At 39.6% G+C, this 22,296-nt stretch overlaps 4 protein-coding genes across 4 annotated transcripts; 2 read left to right on the top strand and 2 right to left on the bottom strand.

The window, feature by feature from the left end:
* Positions 1-846: 846 nt before the first annotated feature.
* On the top strand, positions 847-4,091 carry neff2 (neuronal intermediate filament family member 2). Its single transcript, XM_079692699.1, has 3 exons — positions 847-2,004; positions 2,530-2,654; positions 2,891-4,091. The coding sequence occupies exons 1-3, from the start codon at positions 997-999 to the stop codon at positions 2,949-2,951; spliced, it is 1,194 nt and encodes a 397-aa protein (XP_079548825.1). The 5' UTR covers positions 847-996; the 3' UTR covers positions 2,952-4,091.
* Positions 4,092-5,177: 1,086 nt separating this feature from the next.
* Positions 5,178-7,412, top strand: mrps26 (mitochondrial ribosomal protein S26). Its single transcript, XM_079640748.1, has 4 exons — positions 5,178-5,581; positions 6,201-6,347; positions 6,484-6,607; positions 7,004-7,412. The coding sequence occupies exons 1-4, from the start codon at positions 5,361-5,363 to the stop codon at positions 7,133-7,135; spliced, it is 624 nt and encodes a 207-aa protein (XP_079496874.1). The 5' UTR covers positions 5,178-5,360; the 3' UTR covers positions 7,136-7,412.
* A 621-nt stretch (positions 7,413-8,033) lies between these two features.
* On the bottom strand, positions 8,034-17,393 carry LOC307046457 (cilia- and flagella-associated protein 100-like; the record flags this gene model as incomplete). Its single annotated transcript, XM_079692853.1, has 8 exons — positions 8,034-8,252; positions 8,838-8,931; positions 9,812-10,014; positions 10,564-10,693; positions 14,011-14,165; positions 14,260-14,302; positions 17,110-17,265; positions 17,386-17,393. The coding sequence occupies 8 exons, from the start codon at positions 17,391-17,393 to the stop codon at positions 8,127-8,129; spliced, it is 915 nt and encodes a 304-aa protein (XP_079548979.1). The 3' UTR covers positions 8,034-8,126.
* Positions 17,394-17,495: 102 nt separating this feature from the next.
* LOC307045993 (uncharacterized protein) lies at positions 17,496-21,944 on the bottom strand. The gene is made up of 7 exons (XM_079692080.1): positions 21,882-21,944; positions 20,222-20,269; positions 20,036-20,149; positions 19,876-19,928; positions 18,628-18,791; positions 18,460-18,540; positions 17,496-17,716 (listed from the first exon to the last, which is right to left on the bottom strand). Exons 3-7 carry the CDS (start codon positions 20,145-20,147, stop codon positions 17,542-17,544), a joined length of 585 nt encoding a protein of 194 aa, XP_079548206.1. The 5' UTR covers positions 20,148-20,149; positions 20,222-20,269; positions 21,882-21,944; the 3' UTR covers positions 17,496-17,541.
* Between the last annotated feature and the right edge of the window lie 352 nt (positions 21,945-22,296).

The raw sequence follows: 22,296 nt of genomic DNA, 5'->3' as shown, positions 1-22,296 counted from the left end.
GGTTAGTCAATGTAGGAAACATTGTCATTTTCATGCTGTCAGAAAATACTTTTTTCAGTCCAAAAATAGATTTCCTGCTTTGCTCAGTTTTGTGTCATATTAAAGTGAATATTTTGGGGGGTTTTAAATAGCATTTTCCCCCTATATTCTAAGATTCTATACAATTAATGCAGAAAATATGATGAGAGGAGGTGATTAACATGTTTGCAGAAAATATTTATTTTCTAAATATTTGTTAAGTATTAAGTAACAAAATAGAGCACCGTCTGTTTAATATGCAATTTATCGGAAATTGTTTTTAATATTTATGTATGTGGGATAATTCATTACCATCGTTCAGAAGAAGCAGTGGGCTCTTATCAACTGCATCCATTTATTTAAGTAACAGTGTGGTAGTTCATTGATTGTTTTCTATGACATTAAAACCCTTAAGTGCCTGCTGTTAAATTGTATGCCCCTTTACGCACTATATCGATTCTTTCTAAAAGGGTTGTGGAAAATATTTTGTTTCAAGTAATTATTTCAGTTTTGCCCGTTTTTTTTTCTCTTTTCGATGTGGATGCATTCATTGCTTGACAAAGGCGATTGAGAATGCATTGAGGGAATAAAGTTGAGTGAAATATGCCTATAGAGTGAAATTGATTGCAATGTAATTTTTAGGGCAGATTGAAAGCCACTCTGCTCTACCACATAAACTCTGCCGGCTGAGGCTGAGAGTGATTCTGAAAACCAACCTGTTCTCTCCTCACTGCAGCAGCCTGCTATTGGCCTGTTGGATGCTGACAGCGCTGATGTTTCTCTGTAGTGGAGGGGGCGGGGGGGCAGCCTCACTCTATAAAAAGGCAGCGATCTGCAGCATCACTGAGCTGGTGCAGAGCAAAACGCCTGCTCATCCTCACTGATGGTGTGCAGAACAAGGGGGACATAAAAAAAACCTTCTGAAACTAAAAACATCCATATCCTTTTTCTTAAAAAACCAACAACAAAAAATTCATCATGAGCTACGATACCTTCTTCTCCTACCGCCGCCCTTGGGACAGCTACAGAGGCTCCCAATACACCACCAAGTCCTCCATGTCTCCCTCTCTCTACTCCTCTCCTGGAGCTCCTGCACCTGGGAAGAGGGTCCTGAGGCTGGCCTCCTCTTCCCTGCCAGACGCTTCTGAACGGATGGACATGGCTAAGGCTAGCTCCCTCAACTCAGAGCTGCTGGGCCTGCGGTCCCAGGAGAGGGAGCAGCTCGGGGACTTAAATGACCGCTTCGCCACCTACATCGACAAGGTGAGGCACCTCGAGCAGCAGAACCGAGCCCTGCTGGCCGAGCTGGAGGCGCTGAGGCGGCAGCAGAATGACCCGTCCCGTCTGCAGACGCTATATGAGGGGCAGGCGCGGAGCTTGAGGGCCACGATAGACTCGGAGAACGGGGAGAAGATGCGGATGGAGGCGGAGAGAGACTACCTGCGTGACGTGCACGAGCAGATGAAGGAACGATTTGAAGAGGAGGCGAGGCGGCGCATGGATGCTGAGGAGGCCCTGCAGAGCGCCAAGGACGACGCCAGCAGGGCCGTGCTCACCAACTGTGACGCCGAGGCCACTGTGGCCTCCCTGTGTGATGAGATAGTGTTCCTGAAGAAAGTGTTTGCAGAGGAGCACGAGGAGCTGCAGGCCCAGCTGCAGGTGGCTAACATCAGCGTGGATGTGGAGGTGTCCCGGCCTGACCTCTCCACCGCCCTGAGAGACATCCGGGGTCAGTACGAGCGGCTGGCCAGCAAGAACATGCAGGCGGCCGAGGACTGGTACAAGAGCAAGTTCGCCAGCGTGGCGGAGCTGGCAAGCAAAAACAACGAGGCCGTGCACGCCATCCGGGAGGAGACCATGGAGTACCGGAGGCTGCTGCAGTCCCGCTCCTGTGAGATTGAATCTCTGCGTACCTTCATCGAATCCCAACATAAACAGCTGGAGGATCTGGAAGACACGCAGACCAAAGAGGTGTCAAAGTACCAGGTGAATGATGGAAAACAGGATTCCTGATCTGCATGAATATTCACCTAACAGGGGAATGTGCACTCATACGTGGTACCTGGTCAGGTATTCTGCCAGTTTGTGTCCAGAAAGGCTTCAGAAGTGCTTTCAGATGTCTTGGCATCAAGGTCGGACGCAGAGATGAGATAGAATAATATAAATAGACTCAGAATACAAGAGAACACTCATTCATGTTCAGAAAGTAGAGAAACATCAAAAGGAGCTATCCTTTTGCCAAAAGGTGTAAATGATTCTCTGCAGCAGCGTCATCCTCCCCATGCTTTAGAGCTCAGCAGGAGTTGATAGCAGACTTGCAGCAGAGGTGAACATCCGCAAGGTTACCGTCTGAACAAAAGGAAATGTAGCTTCACCAAAAAAAGAGATCAACGATTTCCAAGCACACACACACACACACACACACGAGCTCTAAGGCAAACTGGTAACCGTGTCTAGTATCACTAACTGTGATATTTGATGATTAATGACTGTGTGTTTTTGTATTCATAGACGAGGATAAGTAAGTTGGAGCGGGATATCACCGACGCCAAGCAGGAGATGGTGTGCTACCTGAGAGATTACCAGGACCTTCTCAATGTGAAGATGGCCCTTGACATTGAAATAGCTGCATACAGGTGAGAGTTAAAGAACATGTATGTTTTATTTATAATATTACTCGACTGCAACATTCTTCAAGTTTTTCCTATTTTTCTCTTAATTTTCTGTTGAGAAAAGAAAAAAAGAGGCAATTTGCAGTTTTTGCACGTATATAAATTTGACTGCATGAGGCCAGATGTTTATCACACATTTGTAATGTGTAAATATGCAGACAAATAGACAGCATACTGAAGGATTTATTTTGTCTTTTCAGGAAACTTCTTGAGGGGGAGGAGATTCGTCTGACTTACCCTTCCCTTTCCGCCCTAAACTAAATGCCACCAGCCTGGCATCCACTTGAATACTTCACCCCTTTTTGTTGTTTTCTCCCCTCTACCACCTTTGCCCACCCCAAAATAGCCCTTCCATCCTTTTTACTCTTCCCAAAAACAAAAAAAATCGCAAACCAAAGCTCATCGTTCTCAAGAAAGATGCGCCCTTGTGCTAAACAAGAGGTCCACCAGAAGTCCCCCTTCTTCTACACACGTTCTGACATCGCACATCACGAAGATGGCAGACTGTAAAAATGCAGAGTGGCTGCACTGCATAAGCAACATAAAGCTAAGTCGGGCAGCAGAAATGTTTTGGCTGAGTTCCTCTTTCTGTCTTACGTGTTAAGGTCCAAACAGCAGAGTTACTATTTGACTCTTCTGTTGTGCAAACATTTGACCAATTGTTTGTGAAGGATGTCCCTTTTATCTCTGGATGCTTGGACTTTATCTGCGTTTGAAATGACGCAAGAAACATGCAGCGTTATTAACGGGGAACTCTACCAATCCATCATGCCTTGTCCTGCAAACCTGGTTCTCTATAGTCAGTGAACCTGTAACCTTCAATACATTTATTTTCACTATATTAAAGACAAAGTGTTGTCCTTTTAAGTTAGTCGTCCTCTGCATTTACACTGATACTACTCGTTTGGTTGGTTTTAAACCAGAATATGTTTGGGTTTTTCGATTTGGCCAGTTGTTTACATTTCTAATTTAAATTAAAACTGTAATTTTGTGCATAGGTTCTGGACATGTAAATGCTGTGGAAGACTAATTGTTAGTAGTTTCTTCTTATATTCATGCAGTGTGTCTCACAGCTTATCTGCATTAGATTTTCTGTTCTGTGAGTTCATTCAAAGCTAAACAATGAAACAGAAAGATAAGTGCAGGAGCTCCTTGTTGTTCGTCTGACAGTGTTATATCTAAATGGTGCTTTACATCTGTGAAACTAAAACCAAGTACCCACCATTAAGCTCTATGTAACAGCCGGCAACAAGCTGAATAAACATATAACTGACCTGCAAACCTGTTCACATCTCCTGTTTTTATTGATACTTTAAAAGGATGATATGTCTCTTTCTTGTACAACAAAATATTGGTTTTTAAGTTTCAGAACAATAAAAAAACATAACATTGTATATTCAATCAAGGTATATTCTTGATTGGTTAGGTATCTGAGTTTCAAGGTTTTCCTTCTGAAATACTGTATGACAATAGAAGAAGAGGTAACTTCACCCTTCTTAAACTTCACCTTACTTACAGCTCTCAATGTCACAATGTACGGCACACAGCAGCACTGCACCATTTCCCATCATTCCCTGCTCCTGGCACGCTGACAGAAGCTGTGATGTGTTGGCCTCGCCTTGGCAGGATCATCAGTCACCAGGCTGACACCCAGCATCTCACTGAACCATGAAGAACCACACAAAGAAAATTCACATTTATATTTACTACATATAGTGAGTGTAAAACTAAAGCTCAGCAGCACACAAAACAATATGTGTACGTCTAATTTTAAGAGCCAGTTGGTCTCTGCTGTTGTGAATCTTCAACTACAAAATATGTTAGTCTTACCATAAGTATTCTCTAACTCAAAAGTAATATTTTTTTTAGATACTTATTTTATATTTACTCAATAACTGTATTTAAATACAATGTTCAGCTACTTTTTCCATGTTATGCTTCTTTATACTTGTATTTAAATAGACTTCAGAGGTATTTATTGTACTATTAGTTAAGCACCTTAGGCTATACATTTAGTGTATGAAAGGTGCTATACAAATAACATGTATTATTATATTTTTTAATAGATATTTTAATACATTATGCACATGTATTTACTTGCATGGTCTCACTTGCACTTTTTTAAATGTATGTGTATGTCTTAAGTATATTCTATGTTGCACTATTGAATCAGTCTGGGATTTAAGAGTTTAATTTCTTAAAATCACGCAGTGGCTATTTTGTGAATTTGACCTCTATCCTTTCAATGTTTGAAAGTACCTGGCTGCTAAAAAACAGTTAAGCTAACCTAGCTATTTAGCTAACTAGCTACATAGTCTCGTAGCTAGTTAGCTGTCACTATAGACAGCTTAGTTAGTAATTAGGCATTACGTTTAAACACCGGCGTATTAGAGAGTTAGTAATTACTCAAAACTAGTTTGAAAAGGCACACTATTATTTATTTTTAAAGCATTTTCTCCTGCCTATAGATGGCGGTAGAGGCTAAACTACGTCGGTCTTTCCTCAGTTAGCCCGAGCCGCGTTGCTAATTACTTCCTCCGGTCAGAGGACACCAACATGGCCGCCTCCTTCTGTCGATAACATTTCAATCTCAATGTTAACTTTCCTTTAACTAACCGTTACACCTTTCCTCTAACAAACCGCACCTGAAGCCACACTTTCCACTCCGACATGTTCCAGGTTATCGGTGGGAGAAGCGTCCAGGCGGCCCGGGTCCTTGCACCGAGGAGCGCCGTGCTCGTGGAGGCTGTCCGGGGCAGAAAGTCCCGCACCGACCCGGTGGCTAAGTCCAAAGTGGGGCGAATCAAAATGCCTCCCCCGGTGGATCCGGTGGAGATGGTGGTCCTGAAGGAGAGATATGGGGAGTACCAGATGATCATGAGGGCGCTCCGGTAAGTTTGTAGCGTTTATTTAACTGACTAACCTGGATTTAAAATCACTATAACGGTAATAAACAGCCGTTGACCAGACGTTAAATCAAACTGAAATTCAAAGGAGCTTCATTGGCATGACCATATCAAAGATGTTTTATTGCCAAAGCATTTTTTACAAAGCGTTAAAACAAAGCTGTGTCCCTGTTAGGCCGGAAAGTGTTACCTAAACGTATAAAGAGCTACACATATAACATTTGTTTCAACCATAGACTGTATATATGGGTTTCAACCCACTTCTTTTAATGTGCCACATTTGCTTGCAGGTGGCAAAAATGTCAAGTATGTATTTGCCAAAATGTTTCTTTGACTTGATCAAAAATATTGCTCTGTCAAAGCTGGTATTATACCTTTTTAAGGATAATAAACACATAATTTTAAATTTGCACAAATAAATAGGTTTATAATCTCATGTTTACAATCCAAAACATTGTATAACTAAATAGCAAAAGCTGGTATAAATTGTATATAAACTTAAACAAGAATAGAAGTAAAACACAGAAAAAAAAGTATATTATCTAAATATGTTTTAGCTTTAACTAACCTAATTACTGTTATGCCATTATGTTCTGTGTTTCAGTCTGGAGTTTAAGGAGGAGATGCTTCGGAAAAAGTACGAGGAGGACACAGGCTCTCTGGCAGAGGAAAGGTCGAGGCAGGAGGCGCAGGAGCATCGTGTCCTCATGGACTTCAACCACCTGGAGAACCAACGCATGCTCAAACTCAGGTGAGAAGACATTTAAAAGATGAAAAATATAAAACTATTATAAAGATGCAAGCCACTTGTGGTTTGGGGTCTTGTTTCCATGTATGTGATTTCCTTTTCTTCAAGTTTGAGCTCACTGTCCTTGGTATTTTTCCAGAATTGTGAGGGTCCAGATGGAAAAAGAGGAAGCTGATCGCAAGAAGTTCGAAGTTATCCTTCAGCGCGAACAAGAGCAGCAAGAAATTGTCAAAGAAAAAGAGAAAGAAATATTGAAGTTGCAGGTCAGTCCCTTTTCTCTCTGTTTAAATGTTATTTTGTATTTTATTTAGCTGTGAATGTCCTTTTTTTTAAAGTGTTCATCGTGAGCATTTCATGGGGATTTGACTTTATAGAGTTACAGGGATGACTAATTGTTGTAGGTCGTTTGGATGATAGTATTTCACTGGTTCCCCCAACAAAAAGCCAATGGGATTTCTCCATTGGCTTTTTTAAATGATTGCAGAAAATAAGGTCTGTGGCCTTCAAAGGTTTCTGATACTTAGAGGTTTTGTTCAGCAGGATAATTGGGATTCCACTGTGAACATGTGCCTACCCAACAAGCAGCAACACGAGACACATCAGTATTCCCAAACTAAGACCTTACGAATCTGACTTTTTTCAATTACAATTTCTTACAGGAGGATGCAAAGAACTTCATCACCTTGGAAAACGTGGATCAGCGTATAGAAGAAGCTCTGGACAATCCAAAGAATTACAACTTTGCCATCGACAAACAGGGGAAAGTTATCAAACAAACAATGCTGCAATGAAAGATAAACATCTGAGGAAATAAACTGCAAAGAAATATCCAACAACCTGGAAGCAGATTTCCTTTAACTAAACACAGGAAAAGCATTCAGCCAGAGAGAATCATCAGACATGTAAAACTAAGAAACATCGAAGTGGTTTCCTGCCTTTTTTGCGTTATATTCTTCCTTTTTTGAATGCTGTACATTCACCTTTTACATGTTGTTTTGATCATATCTGTCTGCTCATGATATGTAATGTCTGTAAATTAAATAAATGTTTTCTTGGTTTCCACTTTAATAGACTATTTTTTTTTCAACAGAATAGGATAAAAAAATAGAACCCTTTTTTTCTATTTCTCAATAATTTAAATACTTTTCCATATTGGGTTGTACTAAACTAATTTTCAACATAGACTAAGTTTTCACATAAAATGAATTTGCTTTGGCGTATTGGTGAATACATAAAAAAATGTAAATGAATGATGAAAATATATTAAACAATTAAAAATGTGTACAAGCAACATACATGTACAAAAAATGGAAAATGACTTGAGAGAAAAACATGAATTGAATTATAAATAGAGGAATTGTGCAGTTATAGTAGTATTAGCCCCTATGTGTTAATGTAACACATATTCTTGTTAATAACTTTTGCAAGTTAATTTTATATAGACTGCTTTATCTAACTTATTTATTTTGGTGACGTGTTTTTCCTATCACAATTGAATCCTTTGTTTCTGCGATTGCAGCGTTGGGCCTGTAGGGAGCGCTGTGGGCAGTCTGCTGTCAGTGTTTACCTTAGTCTATGGTGTTTACTGTCATGTCCATGTCATGAAATGCGGACTGTCCAACAAGGCGATCTACACCACAACACTTGCAGCAGGTGCCTTTTCCCTGTGTCACTTTTTAGTGCAAATAAAAAAGTAGTTTGTGGCAATATTTCAGTACCATTCCTTTTGGACACACATATTTCTACATGTTTGGCTCTTCATGGCATGTGTTGATTTATTTTCTACTCGTCGTCCTCAGTGGTGAAGAGGAAGGCATGGAGTTCTTCCTCGGCAGGTATGTTGTCCTCCTCACTGACTGTGATCTTCTGCTCAACAGGGAAGCACCTGGGCCTGAGCTTTCTTCCAGTCTGGAGAAAAAAGGATAAAGTTCAAACGGTTCAAAATGTATTTTTTAAAGCAACATTAACTTTTTGTTGCTGTAATGTACTCAAGCAGATTTTTTCCTAATCGTACCTGATGCCAAGTCTTATACATGTATTATATTATTTTTATTGTTTTATTAATTTATTTATTTTATAGGTTTTTATATTTGATCGTATTTATTTGTTTTGTCTTCCTTTATTTTACCGAGGGATCATATTGATTAAATTATGATTTATTTTGAATTAATATACCTTTTACCTTGTGTGTCCCTTAAAGTGTTGAACCATTATATCATGTTGCTATGAGGTATATGTGCTAAAAGGCTCTAACGTCTGGCCTGATGTGAAATTCTTCTTCTCTGCTTTAGATTGTGATGTGTGCCTTGTGTTTAAAGCACTTTGAGCTGCGCATGGTGTATGAAAAGTACTATAGAAATACATCTTATTATTATTATTATTATTATTATTATTATTATATAGTGGAGGATGATCCTGATTAATTGCATTAAATTTAAATGTGTGGTATAATGTTTCCAATATGGCATTATTCCTGTTGGAGAGAAGACTCACTTTTTTCTTGCTCTCATCCATTGACCTTTGCTTGCACTTCTTCAGCATCTCTAAGTGCTTCTCCTTCTCCAGTTTCAGCTGCTCCTCACGCAGCCTGGAACATGATGCAGTACAAGAGAACAAGGTTTAACCTAACAGAGCTCATCACACAACCGCACCTCTCTACACATTGTTAATAAACCATTTACTTGTGACTGGCCTGCAACATATGACACTGAAAAAAGCTCATTTGCAAAGTCTTCCCATTTTTTTCTGCACTTTCTTTTATTAGTCTAGTTGCCACATCATAGAGTCCTATTGGGAACCTTATTGAGTACCACAACGTTTTCTGTTAGAAATGTATAGTACGGGTCCCCAGCATATCCAAACTGCCGGATTCTAACTTTAGTACAGACACTAGTTAAAAAATTGGCAGATTTGGACAATTTCTGAGTGGTTTTGGCAGTTATTGAGGAGTCCATTTCTGACATTTTCAGGATCAAAAATGCCAGTTTTAACCAGAAAATGCCAATCTTTGTTCTCTCTGTGGGCTGATTTGATTCATTTTGTGTGGGTTTAGAAGATTTAGGGGACTCTAGATCATTTGGATAGGACAGATTGCATATTTTGAAGATAAATTGTCTGCAGTAGGGATAATAACCAGCCTGTCACAGAGAGTACACATATTGCCACCTTCTGGTTAAAACTGCTATCTTTGATCCTGACAATGTCAGAAATGTCCAGGTTCACATTACTGGCAACCACACTAATCATATCAACTGCAGTGAATAAAAACACACCATTTGAAAAGGTTTAATGTCATATCATTTCCATTTATAACATATGTGAAAACTCAGAAAAGGAAACAAAGGATTATGTACATGTTGGGTGAAATATATGATCTGACCCCTCAAAGCATAAATACTGTGATCCACAATATATTGATCTAAACACCACTGGGATCCACCTTTAACTCCAGGCTCATAAACACAGACCTGCTCCTCCTCTCGCTGTCCTTGATCAGCCTCAGTGTCTCCAGGTTCTCTTTAGGGATGCTCTCCAAGAGCTGGAACAGTAAAGATATACGGTATTCAACACTGGACAGCTTCTCCAAGGTGCTGAGGTAGGTCAGACGGGAGTCCACGCAGCAGCGATGCACTTCACTTATCTTCACACCCAGAGCATCTGACATCGTATCCTGTAGGTAGGGAACAGACAGAAACACATATAAAACATCTGAATGAGATGCTGCAGGCCACACCCCTCTGCAAAGTCTTTTTTTATATTTTTACATTTTCATATGGATGGATCAGGACAGAAAGAGAGAGAATCTTTGTTCCTGAAACGTTCTGAGTCTCTTAACACAGAGGGGACATGTGTGTATGTATAAAAGACATGAACAAGTGGATTTTGAATAACAGGCTCCTCGAACAATGCAACATAAAACAAAACAAAACAAGATAGAATGTAATATTACATTCTGTACAGTGAAATAAAAAATACTGTTTATTGTAATAATAGATCAATATTTCAGATGCACACAGATTGATGGTATGAAGTGGTAGCAGTCTCATGGCCTGGGGGCTGAAACTGTCCCTGAGTCTGCTGGGATGTGTGCTACAGTGAGATAGGATACCACTTTAGAGGATTTCTTGCTTTTTTGTTTTCCTTTTTAAATTGTAGGTTAAATCAAATGAAAGTGTTCTACTCTGCTGCATCTAACGTACAGTACACTGGGCTTCCTTACGTGGTCCTCTGTCTTTAACGAGTCGTGGAGCTGAACCTTCCTTTTGAGCGTGGCGGCTCTCTCCTGGTCGCTGGCGATCCTTTCCTTCATCTCGTCCAGCTGCAGCGTAAGTTTCTCATCATCCTCTTCCCTGCACACACACAGGGGAGAGAGACATCCATCAGTTTATTGTCACATGCTGGTCACAGCTTAGTATCTAGCACTTCATGATTTTCTTTTGGACATTTATTAAAACAAGTTCCTTGACAGCCAGTCTCACACAACATGGTAAAGTGTTGTGAAAATCCTGAATGTCCTCTTCCAGTATGAGAGTAACATGCTAACAAAGGTATCCCAACTGTAGCTGTGAACATGACAGAATGTGTGATTACCTAGAAGAGCATCAGGACTGTTTGAGGTATATGATAGCTATGTGATTAACATGATGATTCAGCCTCTATGGAGAGAGACATATGACAAGCATGATCATTTCTGACGTGGAGCTAATCTGAAGTAAACATTGAATACTGCTTTCTATTCCTCCATCTTGTGACTGTGGAACTCCCTCTCTTGGATATCAGCATGTGAAGGACACTGTTCAGGAACTAGTTGATGCTCTGTATGTGATGACTACTTCCATTCTGGAGAGGATCACAAATACATGGATCCTGAGATTGAAGCGGTGATATTTTTCAAACATAAAGATACAAATAATACTGTTTAAAAATAAAAAAGTACAATATAAAATGATATTTCTCAATACAAAAGTGTTAGACATACAAAGAGGTGAAGGATTATTAACCTCTCTGTATGTCTTATTTTACTATTCCAAAATGTCCAATGTAATGTCTAAAATATGTTCACTTTGCTATATGGGGCATTCTACCAAATTGATGCAAAGTGCAGTGCCACAACAAGAAAAACTATTTAACAAAACAATTAAGTATTCAGACATAGATATTTACTAAGAATATGTTATGGTCTACTTAAACATAAGGCATTCAATTATATAGTGATAAGCTTAATATATACAAAAACATCATTTATAGGTTACTTTCTATTGGGAAGTACATTTCAATTTCTGTAAATATCACTTAAAACATCTATTTTGTTTAATGGTGTATTTAGAAGACCTTTATGATTACATTCAAACAGAAGTTGGAATATTATTAGCTAAACCAGCTAGATATGATGGAATTTGGACATTAACGCGAGTGTAGTATAACCGGACGAGAGAGAGAGAGAGAGATCAGCACCTGGAGCTCTGCCCGCTGTGAGGGACCGGTGAGCGGAGCAAAACACACCTTTAGACCTAACACATTTATCTATGGCACTGTCGTATACATTGAATTATTCCATTTGATCATATGTAATCAACTTAGGTACCCCACCCAAAAAAAATATATATATTCATAACTCATATTCTCATATTCGAATACCTGAATAATTTCGAATATTTGATTAATCGTTCCCATCCCTAATATAAGAAATCTTAACCTGTTTAGAGACTGTCATTGTCATATATACACCAGTTGTGTTTTCTCTATGATATTATGTTGAAATATGAGCTCAATGACTCTAAACAGTAATGATAACGACAACATTATTTCACAATTTGGGATGAATAAAGTATTCATCCACCCACCCGTCCGTCCATCCATCCGGGTCTGCCCACCCTCCCCCCGTCCATACATCCATACATCCATACATCCATACATCCATATATCCATATATCCATACATCCATACATCCATACATCCATACATCCATATATCCATACATCCATATATCCATATATCCATACATCCATATATCCATACATACATACATCTATACATCCATATATGCATATATCCATACACATCCATACACATCCATACATCCATATATCCATACATCCATATATCCATACATCCATAAATCCATATATCCATACATCCATATATCCATATATCCATACATCCATATATCCATACATCCATATATCCATACATCCATACATCTATACATCCATATATCCATACATCCATATATCCATATATCCATACATCCATATATCCATACATCCATATATCCATATATCCATATATCCATATATCCATACATCCATATATCCATACATCCATACATCTATACATCCATATATCCATACATCCATATATCCATATATCCATACATCCATATATCCATACATCCATATATCCATATATCCATACATCCATATATCCATACATCCATACATCTATACATCCATATATCCATACATCCATATATCCATATATCCATACATCCATATATCCATACATCCATATATCCATACATCCATATATCCATATATCCATATATCCATACATCCATACACATCCATACACATCCATACATCCATACATCCATATATCCATACATACATACATCCATACATCCATACATCCATATATCCATACATCCATACATCCATATATCCATACATACATATATCCATATATCCATACATCCATACATCCATACATCCATACATCCATATATCCATATATCCATACACATCCATATATCCATACATCCATACATCCATATATCCATATATCCATACACATCCATACATCCATATATCCATATATCCATACACATCCATATATCCATACATCCATACATCCATATATCCATACATCCATATATCCATACATCCATACATCCATATATCCATACATCCATACATCCATACATCCATACATCCATACATCCATATATCCATATATCCATATATCCATATATCCATACACATCCATACACATCCATACATCCATACATCCATATATCCATACATCCATATATCCATACATCCATATATCCATATATCCATACACATCCATACACATCCATACATCCATACATCCATATATCCATACATCCATACATCCATATATCCATATATCCATATATCCATACATCCATACACATCCATACACATCCATACATCCATATATCCATACATCCATACATCCATACATCCATACATCCATATATCCATACATCCATACATCCATACATCCATACATCCATACATCCATATATCCATACATCCATACATCCATACATCCATACATCCATACATCCATATATCCATACATACATACATCCATACATCCATACATCCATACATCCATATATCCATACACATCCATACATCCATACATCCATACATCCATACATCCATATATCCATACATCCATACATCCATATATCCATACATCCATACATCCATACATCCATACATCCATATATCCATATATCCATATATCCATACATCCATACACATCCATACACATCCATATATCCATACATCCATATATCCATACATCCATATATCCATACATCCATATATCCATATATCTAATGCTTTAGCCTCTACATATTATTTAGGGCTGTTCTTTTCTTGACCTAACTAACCTCAGGATAAATCATGCTTACATTTTCCTAGAGTTGGTCTCTATGTCCTGCATGAGCTCCTTCAGTGGCTCATCCACCCAGTTTGAGATGCGAGTCAGTGACAAGACCTGATCTGTGAACTCTGTCACCAGGTCCAGTATCTGGTGGGCTTCAGAGGAGAAGAGCTCCAGCTTCTCCTGCAGGGGGGGGGGGGGGGGGGGGGGGAGTACACTGTGAACATTGCAAATATACACTCAAGACACAATGAGGTAGAGCAGCAGGAAAACTGACCTCAGATTGGGAGCTGTCGCCATCCACGTTACCATCCGTGACCCTGCAATGCCACAGACAGGGTTTGTGCTGGAGACAGATTAAGGTTTAGCACAGAGCCCTGTGAAGTGCCTTCATAACCTAAAGAATTCATCTGTTTGCATCCGACCATTTATTTATTCTATTATATATCACGACAATAAACAATACATTTTATTTTATTTCACTGTACAGTATTTAATTTGAATTTCTTTACTTGTCTATCTTATTTTATTTACATGTCTCGTGCATTTACTTGGTTTTTGTTTTGTGTCCTATGTAGGAAATAAGTATTTGATCCCTTGCAGACTTTGTAAGTTTGCCCACTTACAGAGAAATGAACAATCTATAATTGTAATGGTAGGTTTATTTTAACAGTGAGAGTGAGAATATACAAAAGAAATTGAGAAATTGACATGATATAAAAGATACAAATATATTTGCATTTAATTGTGTGAAATAAGTATTTGGTCCCCTTGCAACAAACAAGGATTCTGGCTCCCACAGACCGGTTACATAAGTCCTCTTCCTTTAGGAAAGTACTCCTAATATCTACTTGTTACCTGTATAAAAGACACCTGTCCACAGAATCAACCAATCAGATTCAAACCTCTTCACCATGGACAAGACTAAAGAGCTGTCTAAGGACCTCAGGGACAAGACTGTAGACCTCCACAAGGCTGGGACTGGCTACAAGACCATCAGAAAGTAGCTTGGTGAGGAGGAGACAACTGTTGGTGCCATTATTCAGAAATAGAAGAAACACAAAATGAGCATCAGTCGCCCTCGGGCTGGGGCTTCACACAAGGTCTGGCCCCGTGGGGTATTGATGATCAGGAGAAAGGTGAGGGATCAGCCAGAACTACACAGGAGGAACTTGTTAATGATCTTAAAGCAACTGGGACCACAGGCACCAAGAAAACTATTGGGAACACACTACATCATAATGGATCAAATCCTGCAGCGCCTGAAGCCCCCCCCCCCTGCTCAAGAAGAACATGAACGGCCCGTCTGAAGTTTGACAATGAACATCTGAATGATTTAGAGAAGGCTTGGGAGGAGGTGATGTGGTCAGATGAGACCAACATCGAGTTCTTTGGCAGCAACTCGACACGCCGTGTTTGGAGGAAGAGAGATGCTGACTGTAAAGCCCCTGTCACACTGTCCCGAAATTGACACCCGATGGACACACGATTAAGGAAATGTTCAAATTCGGCTCTGATTGTAACAACATCGGGCCATTCGTGAGGGCATCTTAAGCCATCGTATGACCGCCGGTGGAGTTTCTCAGGCTCCGGCAGCAACTTCGGGAGCGGTGGCAACATCTTTGGCATCACAAAGCATTGCCCAAGGACCTTGTGAAGGTTCATTTTCGTGTTGACTTCGCGTGTCCGTTTTGCCCTTCGTAAGGCATTCGTGAGGGCATCTTAAGCCATCGTATGACCGCCGGTGGAATTTATCAGGCTCCGGCAGCAACTTCGGGAGCGGTGGCAAAATCTTTGGCATGCCAAAAATGGCTTAAGATGCCCTCACGAATGGCCCGATGTTGCTACGATCAGTCGAATTTGAACATTTCCTTTATCTTTGCGTCCATCGGGTTGTTTTATTGCACAACAAAATCATGTAAACATATTATGTAAATAAACCAATTTGTGTTCTGTGAAACTAAAAAGGATATAATATATTATTTTGAAGGCGAGGAAGTTGTTGTTGCTATGGAAACAACATGACGGAGAAAACGTAATATCTTCTACATATAAAGACGGAGAAAGTAAAGAACAAAGTCTGAAAATATCAGTACAGTATCATAGTACTTTAACATAATTGTTTTTGTTACTTTCGTTGCAGTTGCATGTCTTAAATGTAATGTAAATGTTGCCTTCGTGTGTGGTTCGGGGCCATCTTCGTGCGAAATTCACAATTCCATATTCGTGGGTCCATCGGGTGTCAATTTCGGGACAGTGTGACCGGGGCTTAACCCCAGAACACCATCCCCCTCGTCAGCATGTTCATTATGCTTCGGGGGTGTTTCTCTGCTAAAGGGACAGGAGGACTTCCCTGCATCGAGGAGAGGGTGGACGGGGCTATGTACAGGGACATCTTGGCCGATAGCCCTCAGCCAGGACTCTGAACATGGGTCATGGAGGGGTCTTCCAGCAGGACAATGACCCTGAACATACGGCCAAGGCAACACAGGAGTGGCTTAAGAAGGAGCACATTCAGGTGATGGAGGGGCCTAGCCAGTCTCCAGACCTTAATCCCATAGAAAATCTGTGGAGGGAGCTGAAGCTTCCAGAAGCCAAGCATCAGCCTCAACACCTGCAGGATTTGGAGAGGGTCTTCAGAGAGGAGTGGACCAACATCCTTCCTGAGATGTGCACAGACCTGGAGACCAACTACAAGAAGAGTCTGACCTCTGTGTGTCCAACAAGGCTTTCTCCACCAAGATCTAACACATGTTCTGCAAGGGGACCAAATACTTATTTCCCTCAGTTAAATGCAAATAAAATGTTATCTTGTCAATTTCTTTCTCTCATTAGTCCAATAAACCTACCATTAAAATCATAGACTGTTTATTTCTTTGTAGGTTGGCAAACTTACAAAATCTGCAAGGGATCAAATACTTATTTCCTCCACTGTATATATTCTGTTGCATTGTTGGAGGAGCTTGGCACTTAAGATTGTCCTTGCCATATCTACACTGTAGCTTCTGTGTATAGAACAATAAAACCTTTGAAGTCTTTGAGAATGAAACACTGAACCACAGTATGTGAGTTAGACCAACACTTGCAGCGGTGATTGAGGTGAATGTGAGCGTTGATGTGTCCTTACAGCGTGTCAGTGTGTGGGGCGGGGGGGACTCCACCTGCACTGGAGTCCAGACGTCTCTCCGAGCCTGTTATCAGGGATGATTTCAAACCAAAGTCAGGGGATTTAAAAAATGTATACCTTAAATCAGGGGTTCCCAAAGTGTGAGCCGCGCCTCCCCTGGGGGGCGCCAGAGAGCTTCAAGGGAGACGCAGATAAAGAGGTTTAAAAAAGCTATTGTTTCATGTTTTAAGGAGGTGATGCTCAGCCAATCAACCTCTTTCAAATGCAATTGAATACCCCTGCATTATAGCAACAACAACAATAATAATAATAATAATAATAATAATAGCAATAATAATTGGGAGGGGGGGCGCGGCTGTGATTATGTTCTCTGAGGGGAGGCTCACCTTCCCACACTTTGGGAACCCCTGCCTTAAATAATACCTTATACATTCATATTGTAACTGATGTTGATTCACTTAGTTGTAACACTTTACCCTGCACCCTTGCCGGCTCTCTGAGGTGTGTATTTCTCAGATCCTCCTGCCACTCTGAAGGCGGCCGCTTCAACAGGATGTTCAGGTATCTGTTGTATTCAGGCCGGATCTCATCAAACATGGGAGGCTCCCTATGAAGAAGAAAGAGTACGTTTGGGTCCATGTTCATTGCAGATGTTTATTTTAAAACCTTTTTCAAGCACCTAATGGTTCATATCTGTTTGCATATAAACCATGGGCAGAGGTGGAAAGTCACTAAGTCACTTTACTCAAGTACTGTACTAAAGAATCATTTTGCGACACTTGTACTTTACTTGAGTATTTCAATGTGTTGCTACTTTGTACTTCTAACCCACTACAATTCAAAGAGAAATATTTTTACTTTTATTCCACTACATTTATTGAAAAGCTTTAGCTGCTTTTAACAAAATGCATCTCTAAAACGGTATCTAGTGACTCTTTAAGTCACAAAAGAGTCAAATTATTTAAATATTTAACAAAAAACTAAATCAGAGCTTTGTTTGTCTACAACAGTCAAATACTCCTTGATGCAACAATATTATCTAGAAATGTCACATGTATACATATCATTATATACACACATTAAGGCAATTCTTCTGCACTATAATTACTTTTACAATCTAAGTACATTTAGCTGAGAATACTTTTGTACATTTACTTAAGTAAGACTTTGAATGCAGGACTTTTACTAGTAAAGAAGTATTTTGACAAAAATGTATTGGTACTTTTTCCTCAAGTAAAGCATCTGAACACTTCTTCCTCCACTGGGCATATGTTCACATACAGCCTTAGCGTGGGGCAGATGTACACATACTTTATTTATGTTCAATTCACAATGTTAGCATAGGCCTACCTTTTATTAGTCCTTATTTTATTGGCTAACTCCTCATTTGAAGAATACTTCTCCTGCTTGATCTTGCCTTGTCTTTCAGAACTGATAACGGAGACAAGATTCCAACATTAGATAAATATATTGTATCCAGTCTGAAGTTAAAATGACAGAGAATCCACTGCTGCTCACAATATTCTGGCATTCACGGATGTCTCCTCAAACTTCTTCTGGCACTGTTCAGAGATGTAATTCACTTCCTTAAAGTTATATTCAACTAGTTTCACTTGTACCCTCTTTTTAAGAAGGGCTTTCTTTAGCTTCTTCGCCTTTGACCTGCTGGTCTTTAGAGACTCCTGAGGATGGAAGGATGAGGGGCAAAAGAGAGTTGAGGCTCATTAATGAGAGGGGGGGGGGGGGGGGGGTCATCAGGGAAGAATGAACAGGTTATGTTAAATTGATCATTTTCATTCAATTGATTATGTTGAACACATTTTTGGATCTCAGCATATATTCTTGATAGCGCGCCTTACAAAGGCAACCAGGCCCGACCTCAGCGACTTTGAAGTCGCTACAGTTTGTCAACAGAAAATATAGCGAGCCTCTCACCCTCTCTTCCACACACGCCTCACACAGGTGATTATATTTACTCTTAGTGCTGCCCATACCCATGTTAGCCAATTCATCCAACCAATATTTGATCCAAAAGTAATAAGTAACAACATTATAAACAGAAACCCCCACTCTCTGACTCTCTTACAATGCATGTGATTTAAGCAGGAACACCAGCACAGTACAGCTTCGCTCCACTCTATGGGAAACATTTAGTTAGCAATCAGAGACGTCCTCTGATCTACCCGCACCCCTCCCCCCTCCCCCAATCTTCTCACGCAGAGCATTGCTGCGAGAAGTAGAACAGCAGGTGTAGCAGGTATAATAATACAATCCCCACCACCCTGTAGTATACATTGTTTTAACAATAGCAGCAATACAAATGGAAAAAACAAAGGAAAACAAATAAAACATGGATGTTGAGTAAAATCAAGTAGTGGCATCATTGAAGGCTTTAGTGAAGAAATTAGTTGTAAGAAGTGATTTCAAAGATGTCACTGATTCTGCCAGCCTCAGATCTCGGGCAGGGAGTTCCAGAGCTGCGGAGCTCTGACGGAGAACGCTGGATCACTCTTTGTTTTTAGCCTGGTGTTGGTAACAGCCAGCAGAGCCCTACCAGAGGATCTGAGACTGCAGACAGGCTCATATGGGCACAACAAGTCAGGGAGGTCATCAGGAGCCAACCCGTTAAGAGCTTTAAAAGTAATCAGTGAAATATTAAAACAAATTCTAAAACAGAAAGGTCGCCAGTGAAGAGAGACTAAAACAGGGGTGATGGGGTCTAGCCTTCTTTTATTTGTCAAAAGTCTTGCTGCGTCTGTCATTTACCTCACAATCTTTTCTCCTGAGTTCATTGTACTGATCGTCATCACTCTCAGTCTCTGAGGATAGAGGAAAGATAATTGCAATATGAAGTCAGCAATCATTTCCAGTCATAAGTAATGCCTCTGCAACATGTAACATGCTCTCTGATCTTATTCTCAACCACCTTGTTCATTTAGGAATGTCTTCTGGTCAGGACTGTCTTGTCTTTGTTTACAGGGAGCTGAGTTATTCTGTATTTGTTGAGGATTATCTATCTTCTGCCCCATTTGATCCATGTCTGAAAGAAGCATTAGATTATTATAATTATAGTTATTTTTTACAGTAGATACTTACCTGTAGTGAGACAAACCTGAGATTGCTGAGCCTCTGGGGCTGTGCTGCCTCCGTATTACAGTAGCTGCAGAACGGTAACAATTCAAAGCTATTGAGGCAATTCTAGGCAGACAGAAGGGAAGGCACTGGAGGAATACTCTGTTACAAGTACAAGTCCTGCAATCAAAATGTTACTCATACGAAAGAAGAAAAGTACAAGCATCAAAATATAGTTAAAGTAGGCTACCAAAGTAGTCATAGTGCAGATTGGTCCATTTCAGAATAATATATATGATGTGTTTTATAATGATTGATCATGAAAGTGTTCTCAAAGCTGGTAAAGGTGCAGCTAGTTTGAATGACTTTGTATACTGCAGGGTAGCTTGTGGATTTACTCCAGGTGGAACTAAAGTCTGATTTAACACCTGATTATATTTCACATCATTCATCCACATCTGTAAAGTAACTAAAGTTATTACATGGTTTAGTTGAATACTCAATTCTGATTGGTCAATTCAGAACACGTGACACGTTGTTAATCCAGAACAGACAGACCGCTGTCAAGGATTTATTGACCGTTGTTAAGGACGCTCACATCTGCACAAACAAGTCCGTTCGATTTAAATGTATACAGTTTGGCCGAAAAGCAAACTGCATGTAGTTTGCTTTTCTAACTGACAAGACAAGAGCGACAAGTTACATTGCTACATTAGTTCAAACAGTAACAACGGCCTATTTTTCTTAGCGGATGCATGTCAATTTAAATCAATACTAACTATTTTTTTAAATCAATAAAATCTTTTTCTGAATCCATAAAAGCATTTCAATTAATATTGGGAGTCATATCTTTACTTTGTTGAGAATGTGGCTATGTAATAAGCGGGATAATGTGCAGCTTTTCTTTTCCCCATAATGACCGCGTAGCTGCACATTATCCCTTACGTATTAAATACATGTAGTGGAGTAAAAGTACATGATTTACCTGAAATGTAGTGGAGTAGAAGTATTAAGTAGCAACAAAATTAAAATACTAAAGAAAAGTACAAGTACCTTTAAGTAGGCCTACAGTACTTGACTAAATCTACTTTGTTGCTTTACACCACTGATTCCAGAGAAGAGAATATTTTGCGTATCCTAAACGATAAGTACCGTTAGCCGTACACAAAAGTAAGCCTGCAGAGCGGGGCATTATGCGGACTGAACTTTGGCTTAATAAAGCTAAATTAGCTTAACAATGTATAATAGCTGAACAAAAATTGTTCTGACAGAGTATACATAGCCTAAAGCAAACCGATTTAAAATAACTTAGGTATTTAACTTTATATATTATTATTGTTGTATTTATATATATATATATTATAATGAGGCTCTACTTACTGTAAATTGAACTCTTTAGCGTTAGTTAGGTTAGCTTGCTCCTGGTAGCCCTGCGGTCATGGTAACTGCCTTCCACACAGCTTCAAACGGAAACATTGCAGATCGATGCCACCGTTTGTTAAGGGCCCGTGACTGACAGCGGCACCCAACATTTTTAAAACATTAAGAATTTTTTTTTAAGTAACCTTTCATCAATCATCAATAATTAACATTAATATAACTTTATATTGATAATGTACTCACTAAACTTATGATTAATTTCACTTCTTTTCTTCCAAAAGTTAATTATCCAAAACCTCTGTACACCCCCCTCTATTTACATGTAATGGTTTGGTCCTGCCTCCAAACGCTGTGCGGCACCGCACTTTCTAGCAGCAGAGAGTGGCTGCATTTCAGGTCGATTAAATGGAATCCTTGCGTCGTTTCCCAGCGTTTAGTCCCTCCCACCAGGGAAGCATGGAGAGACGCAAGGAAATCACGAAAAGCAGGGAAATTAGTTTTAAGAGCAATGGGACGTCCTTTCCTCCGGAGAGTCACGTGAAGCGACGTCTGTTTGTGATGACACCGCACAGCTGATGTCTGACAGCAGCTCTGTCCCTGTTGTTTTCACACACAACCCCGCCTCTGTTCGTACACATTTACTGACATATACATTTGTATCATCTGTTGTAGACCCAAATAAATAAAATAAAAATAAGAACTCATCCTCAAAAAAGATAAACGCCATTCTTAAAA

Source organism: Notothenia rossii (assembly GCF_949606895.1).
Source record: "Notothenia rossii genome assembly, chromosome: 7".
In the NCBI taxonomy this organism is placed as follows: Eukaryota; Metazoa; Chordata; class Actinopteri; order Perciformes; family Nototheniidae; genus Notothenia; species Notothenia rossii.
Note: the sequence above shows the minus strand (reverse complement) of the source record. Positions and strands in the feature narration are given on the sequence as shown.

Excerpts from the sequence above, each read along its gene's own strand:
- neff2 (XM_079692699.1), top strand. The coding sequence starts at position 997 with ATGAGCTACGATACCTTCTTCTCCTACCGCCGCCCTTGGGACAGCTAC. Across the intron at positions 2,005-2,529 it reads AAGAGGTGTCAAAGTACCAG|ACGAGGATAAGTAAGTTGGA; the intron begins GTGAATGATGGA and ends TTGTATTCATAG. Across the intron at positions 2,655-2,890 it reads ATTGAAATAGCTGCATACAG|GAAACTTCTTGAGGGGGAGG; the intron begins GTGAGAGTTAAA and ends TTGTCTTTTCAG.
- mrps26 (XM_079640748.1), top strand. The coding sequence starts at position 5,361 with ATGTTCCAGGTTATCGGTGGGAGAAGCGTCCAGGCGGCCCGGGTCCTT. Across the intron at positions 6,348-6,483 it reads CAACGCATGCTCAAACTCAG|AATTGTGAGGGTCCAGATGG; the intron begins GTGAGAAGACAT and ends GTATTTTTCCAG. Across the intron at positions 6,608-7,003 it reads AAGAAATATTGAAGTTGCAG|GAGGATGCAAAGAACTTCAT; the intron begins GTCAGTCCCTTT and ends AATTTCTTACAG.
- LOC307045993 (XM_079692080.1), bottom strand. The coding sequence starts at position 20,147 with ATGGATCAAATGGGGCAGAAGATAGATAATCCTCAACAAATACAGAAT. Across the intron at positions 19,929-20,035 it reads GACATTCCTAAATGAACAAG|AGACTGAGAGTGATGACGAT; the intron begins GTGGTTGAGAAT and ends CTCTATCCTCAG. Across the intron at positions 18,541-18,627 it reads TCCGTGAATGCCAGAATATT|TTCTGAAAGACAAGGCAAGA; the intron begins GTGAGCAGCAGT and ends CTCCGTTATCAG.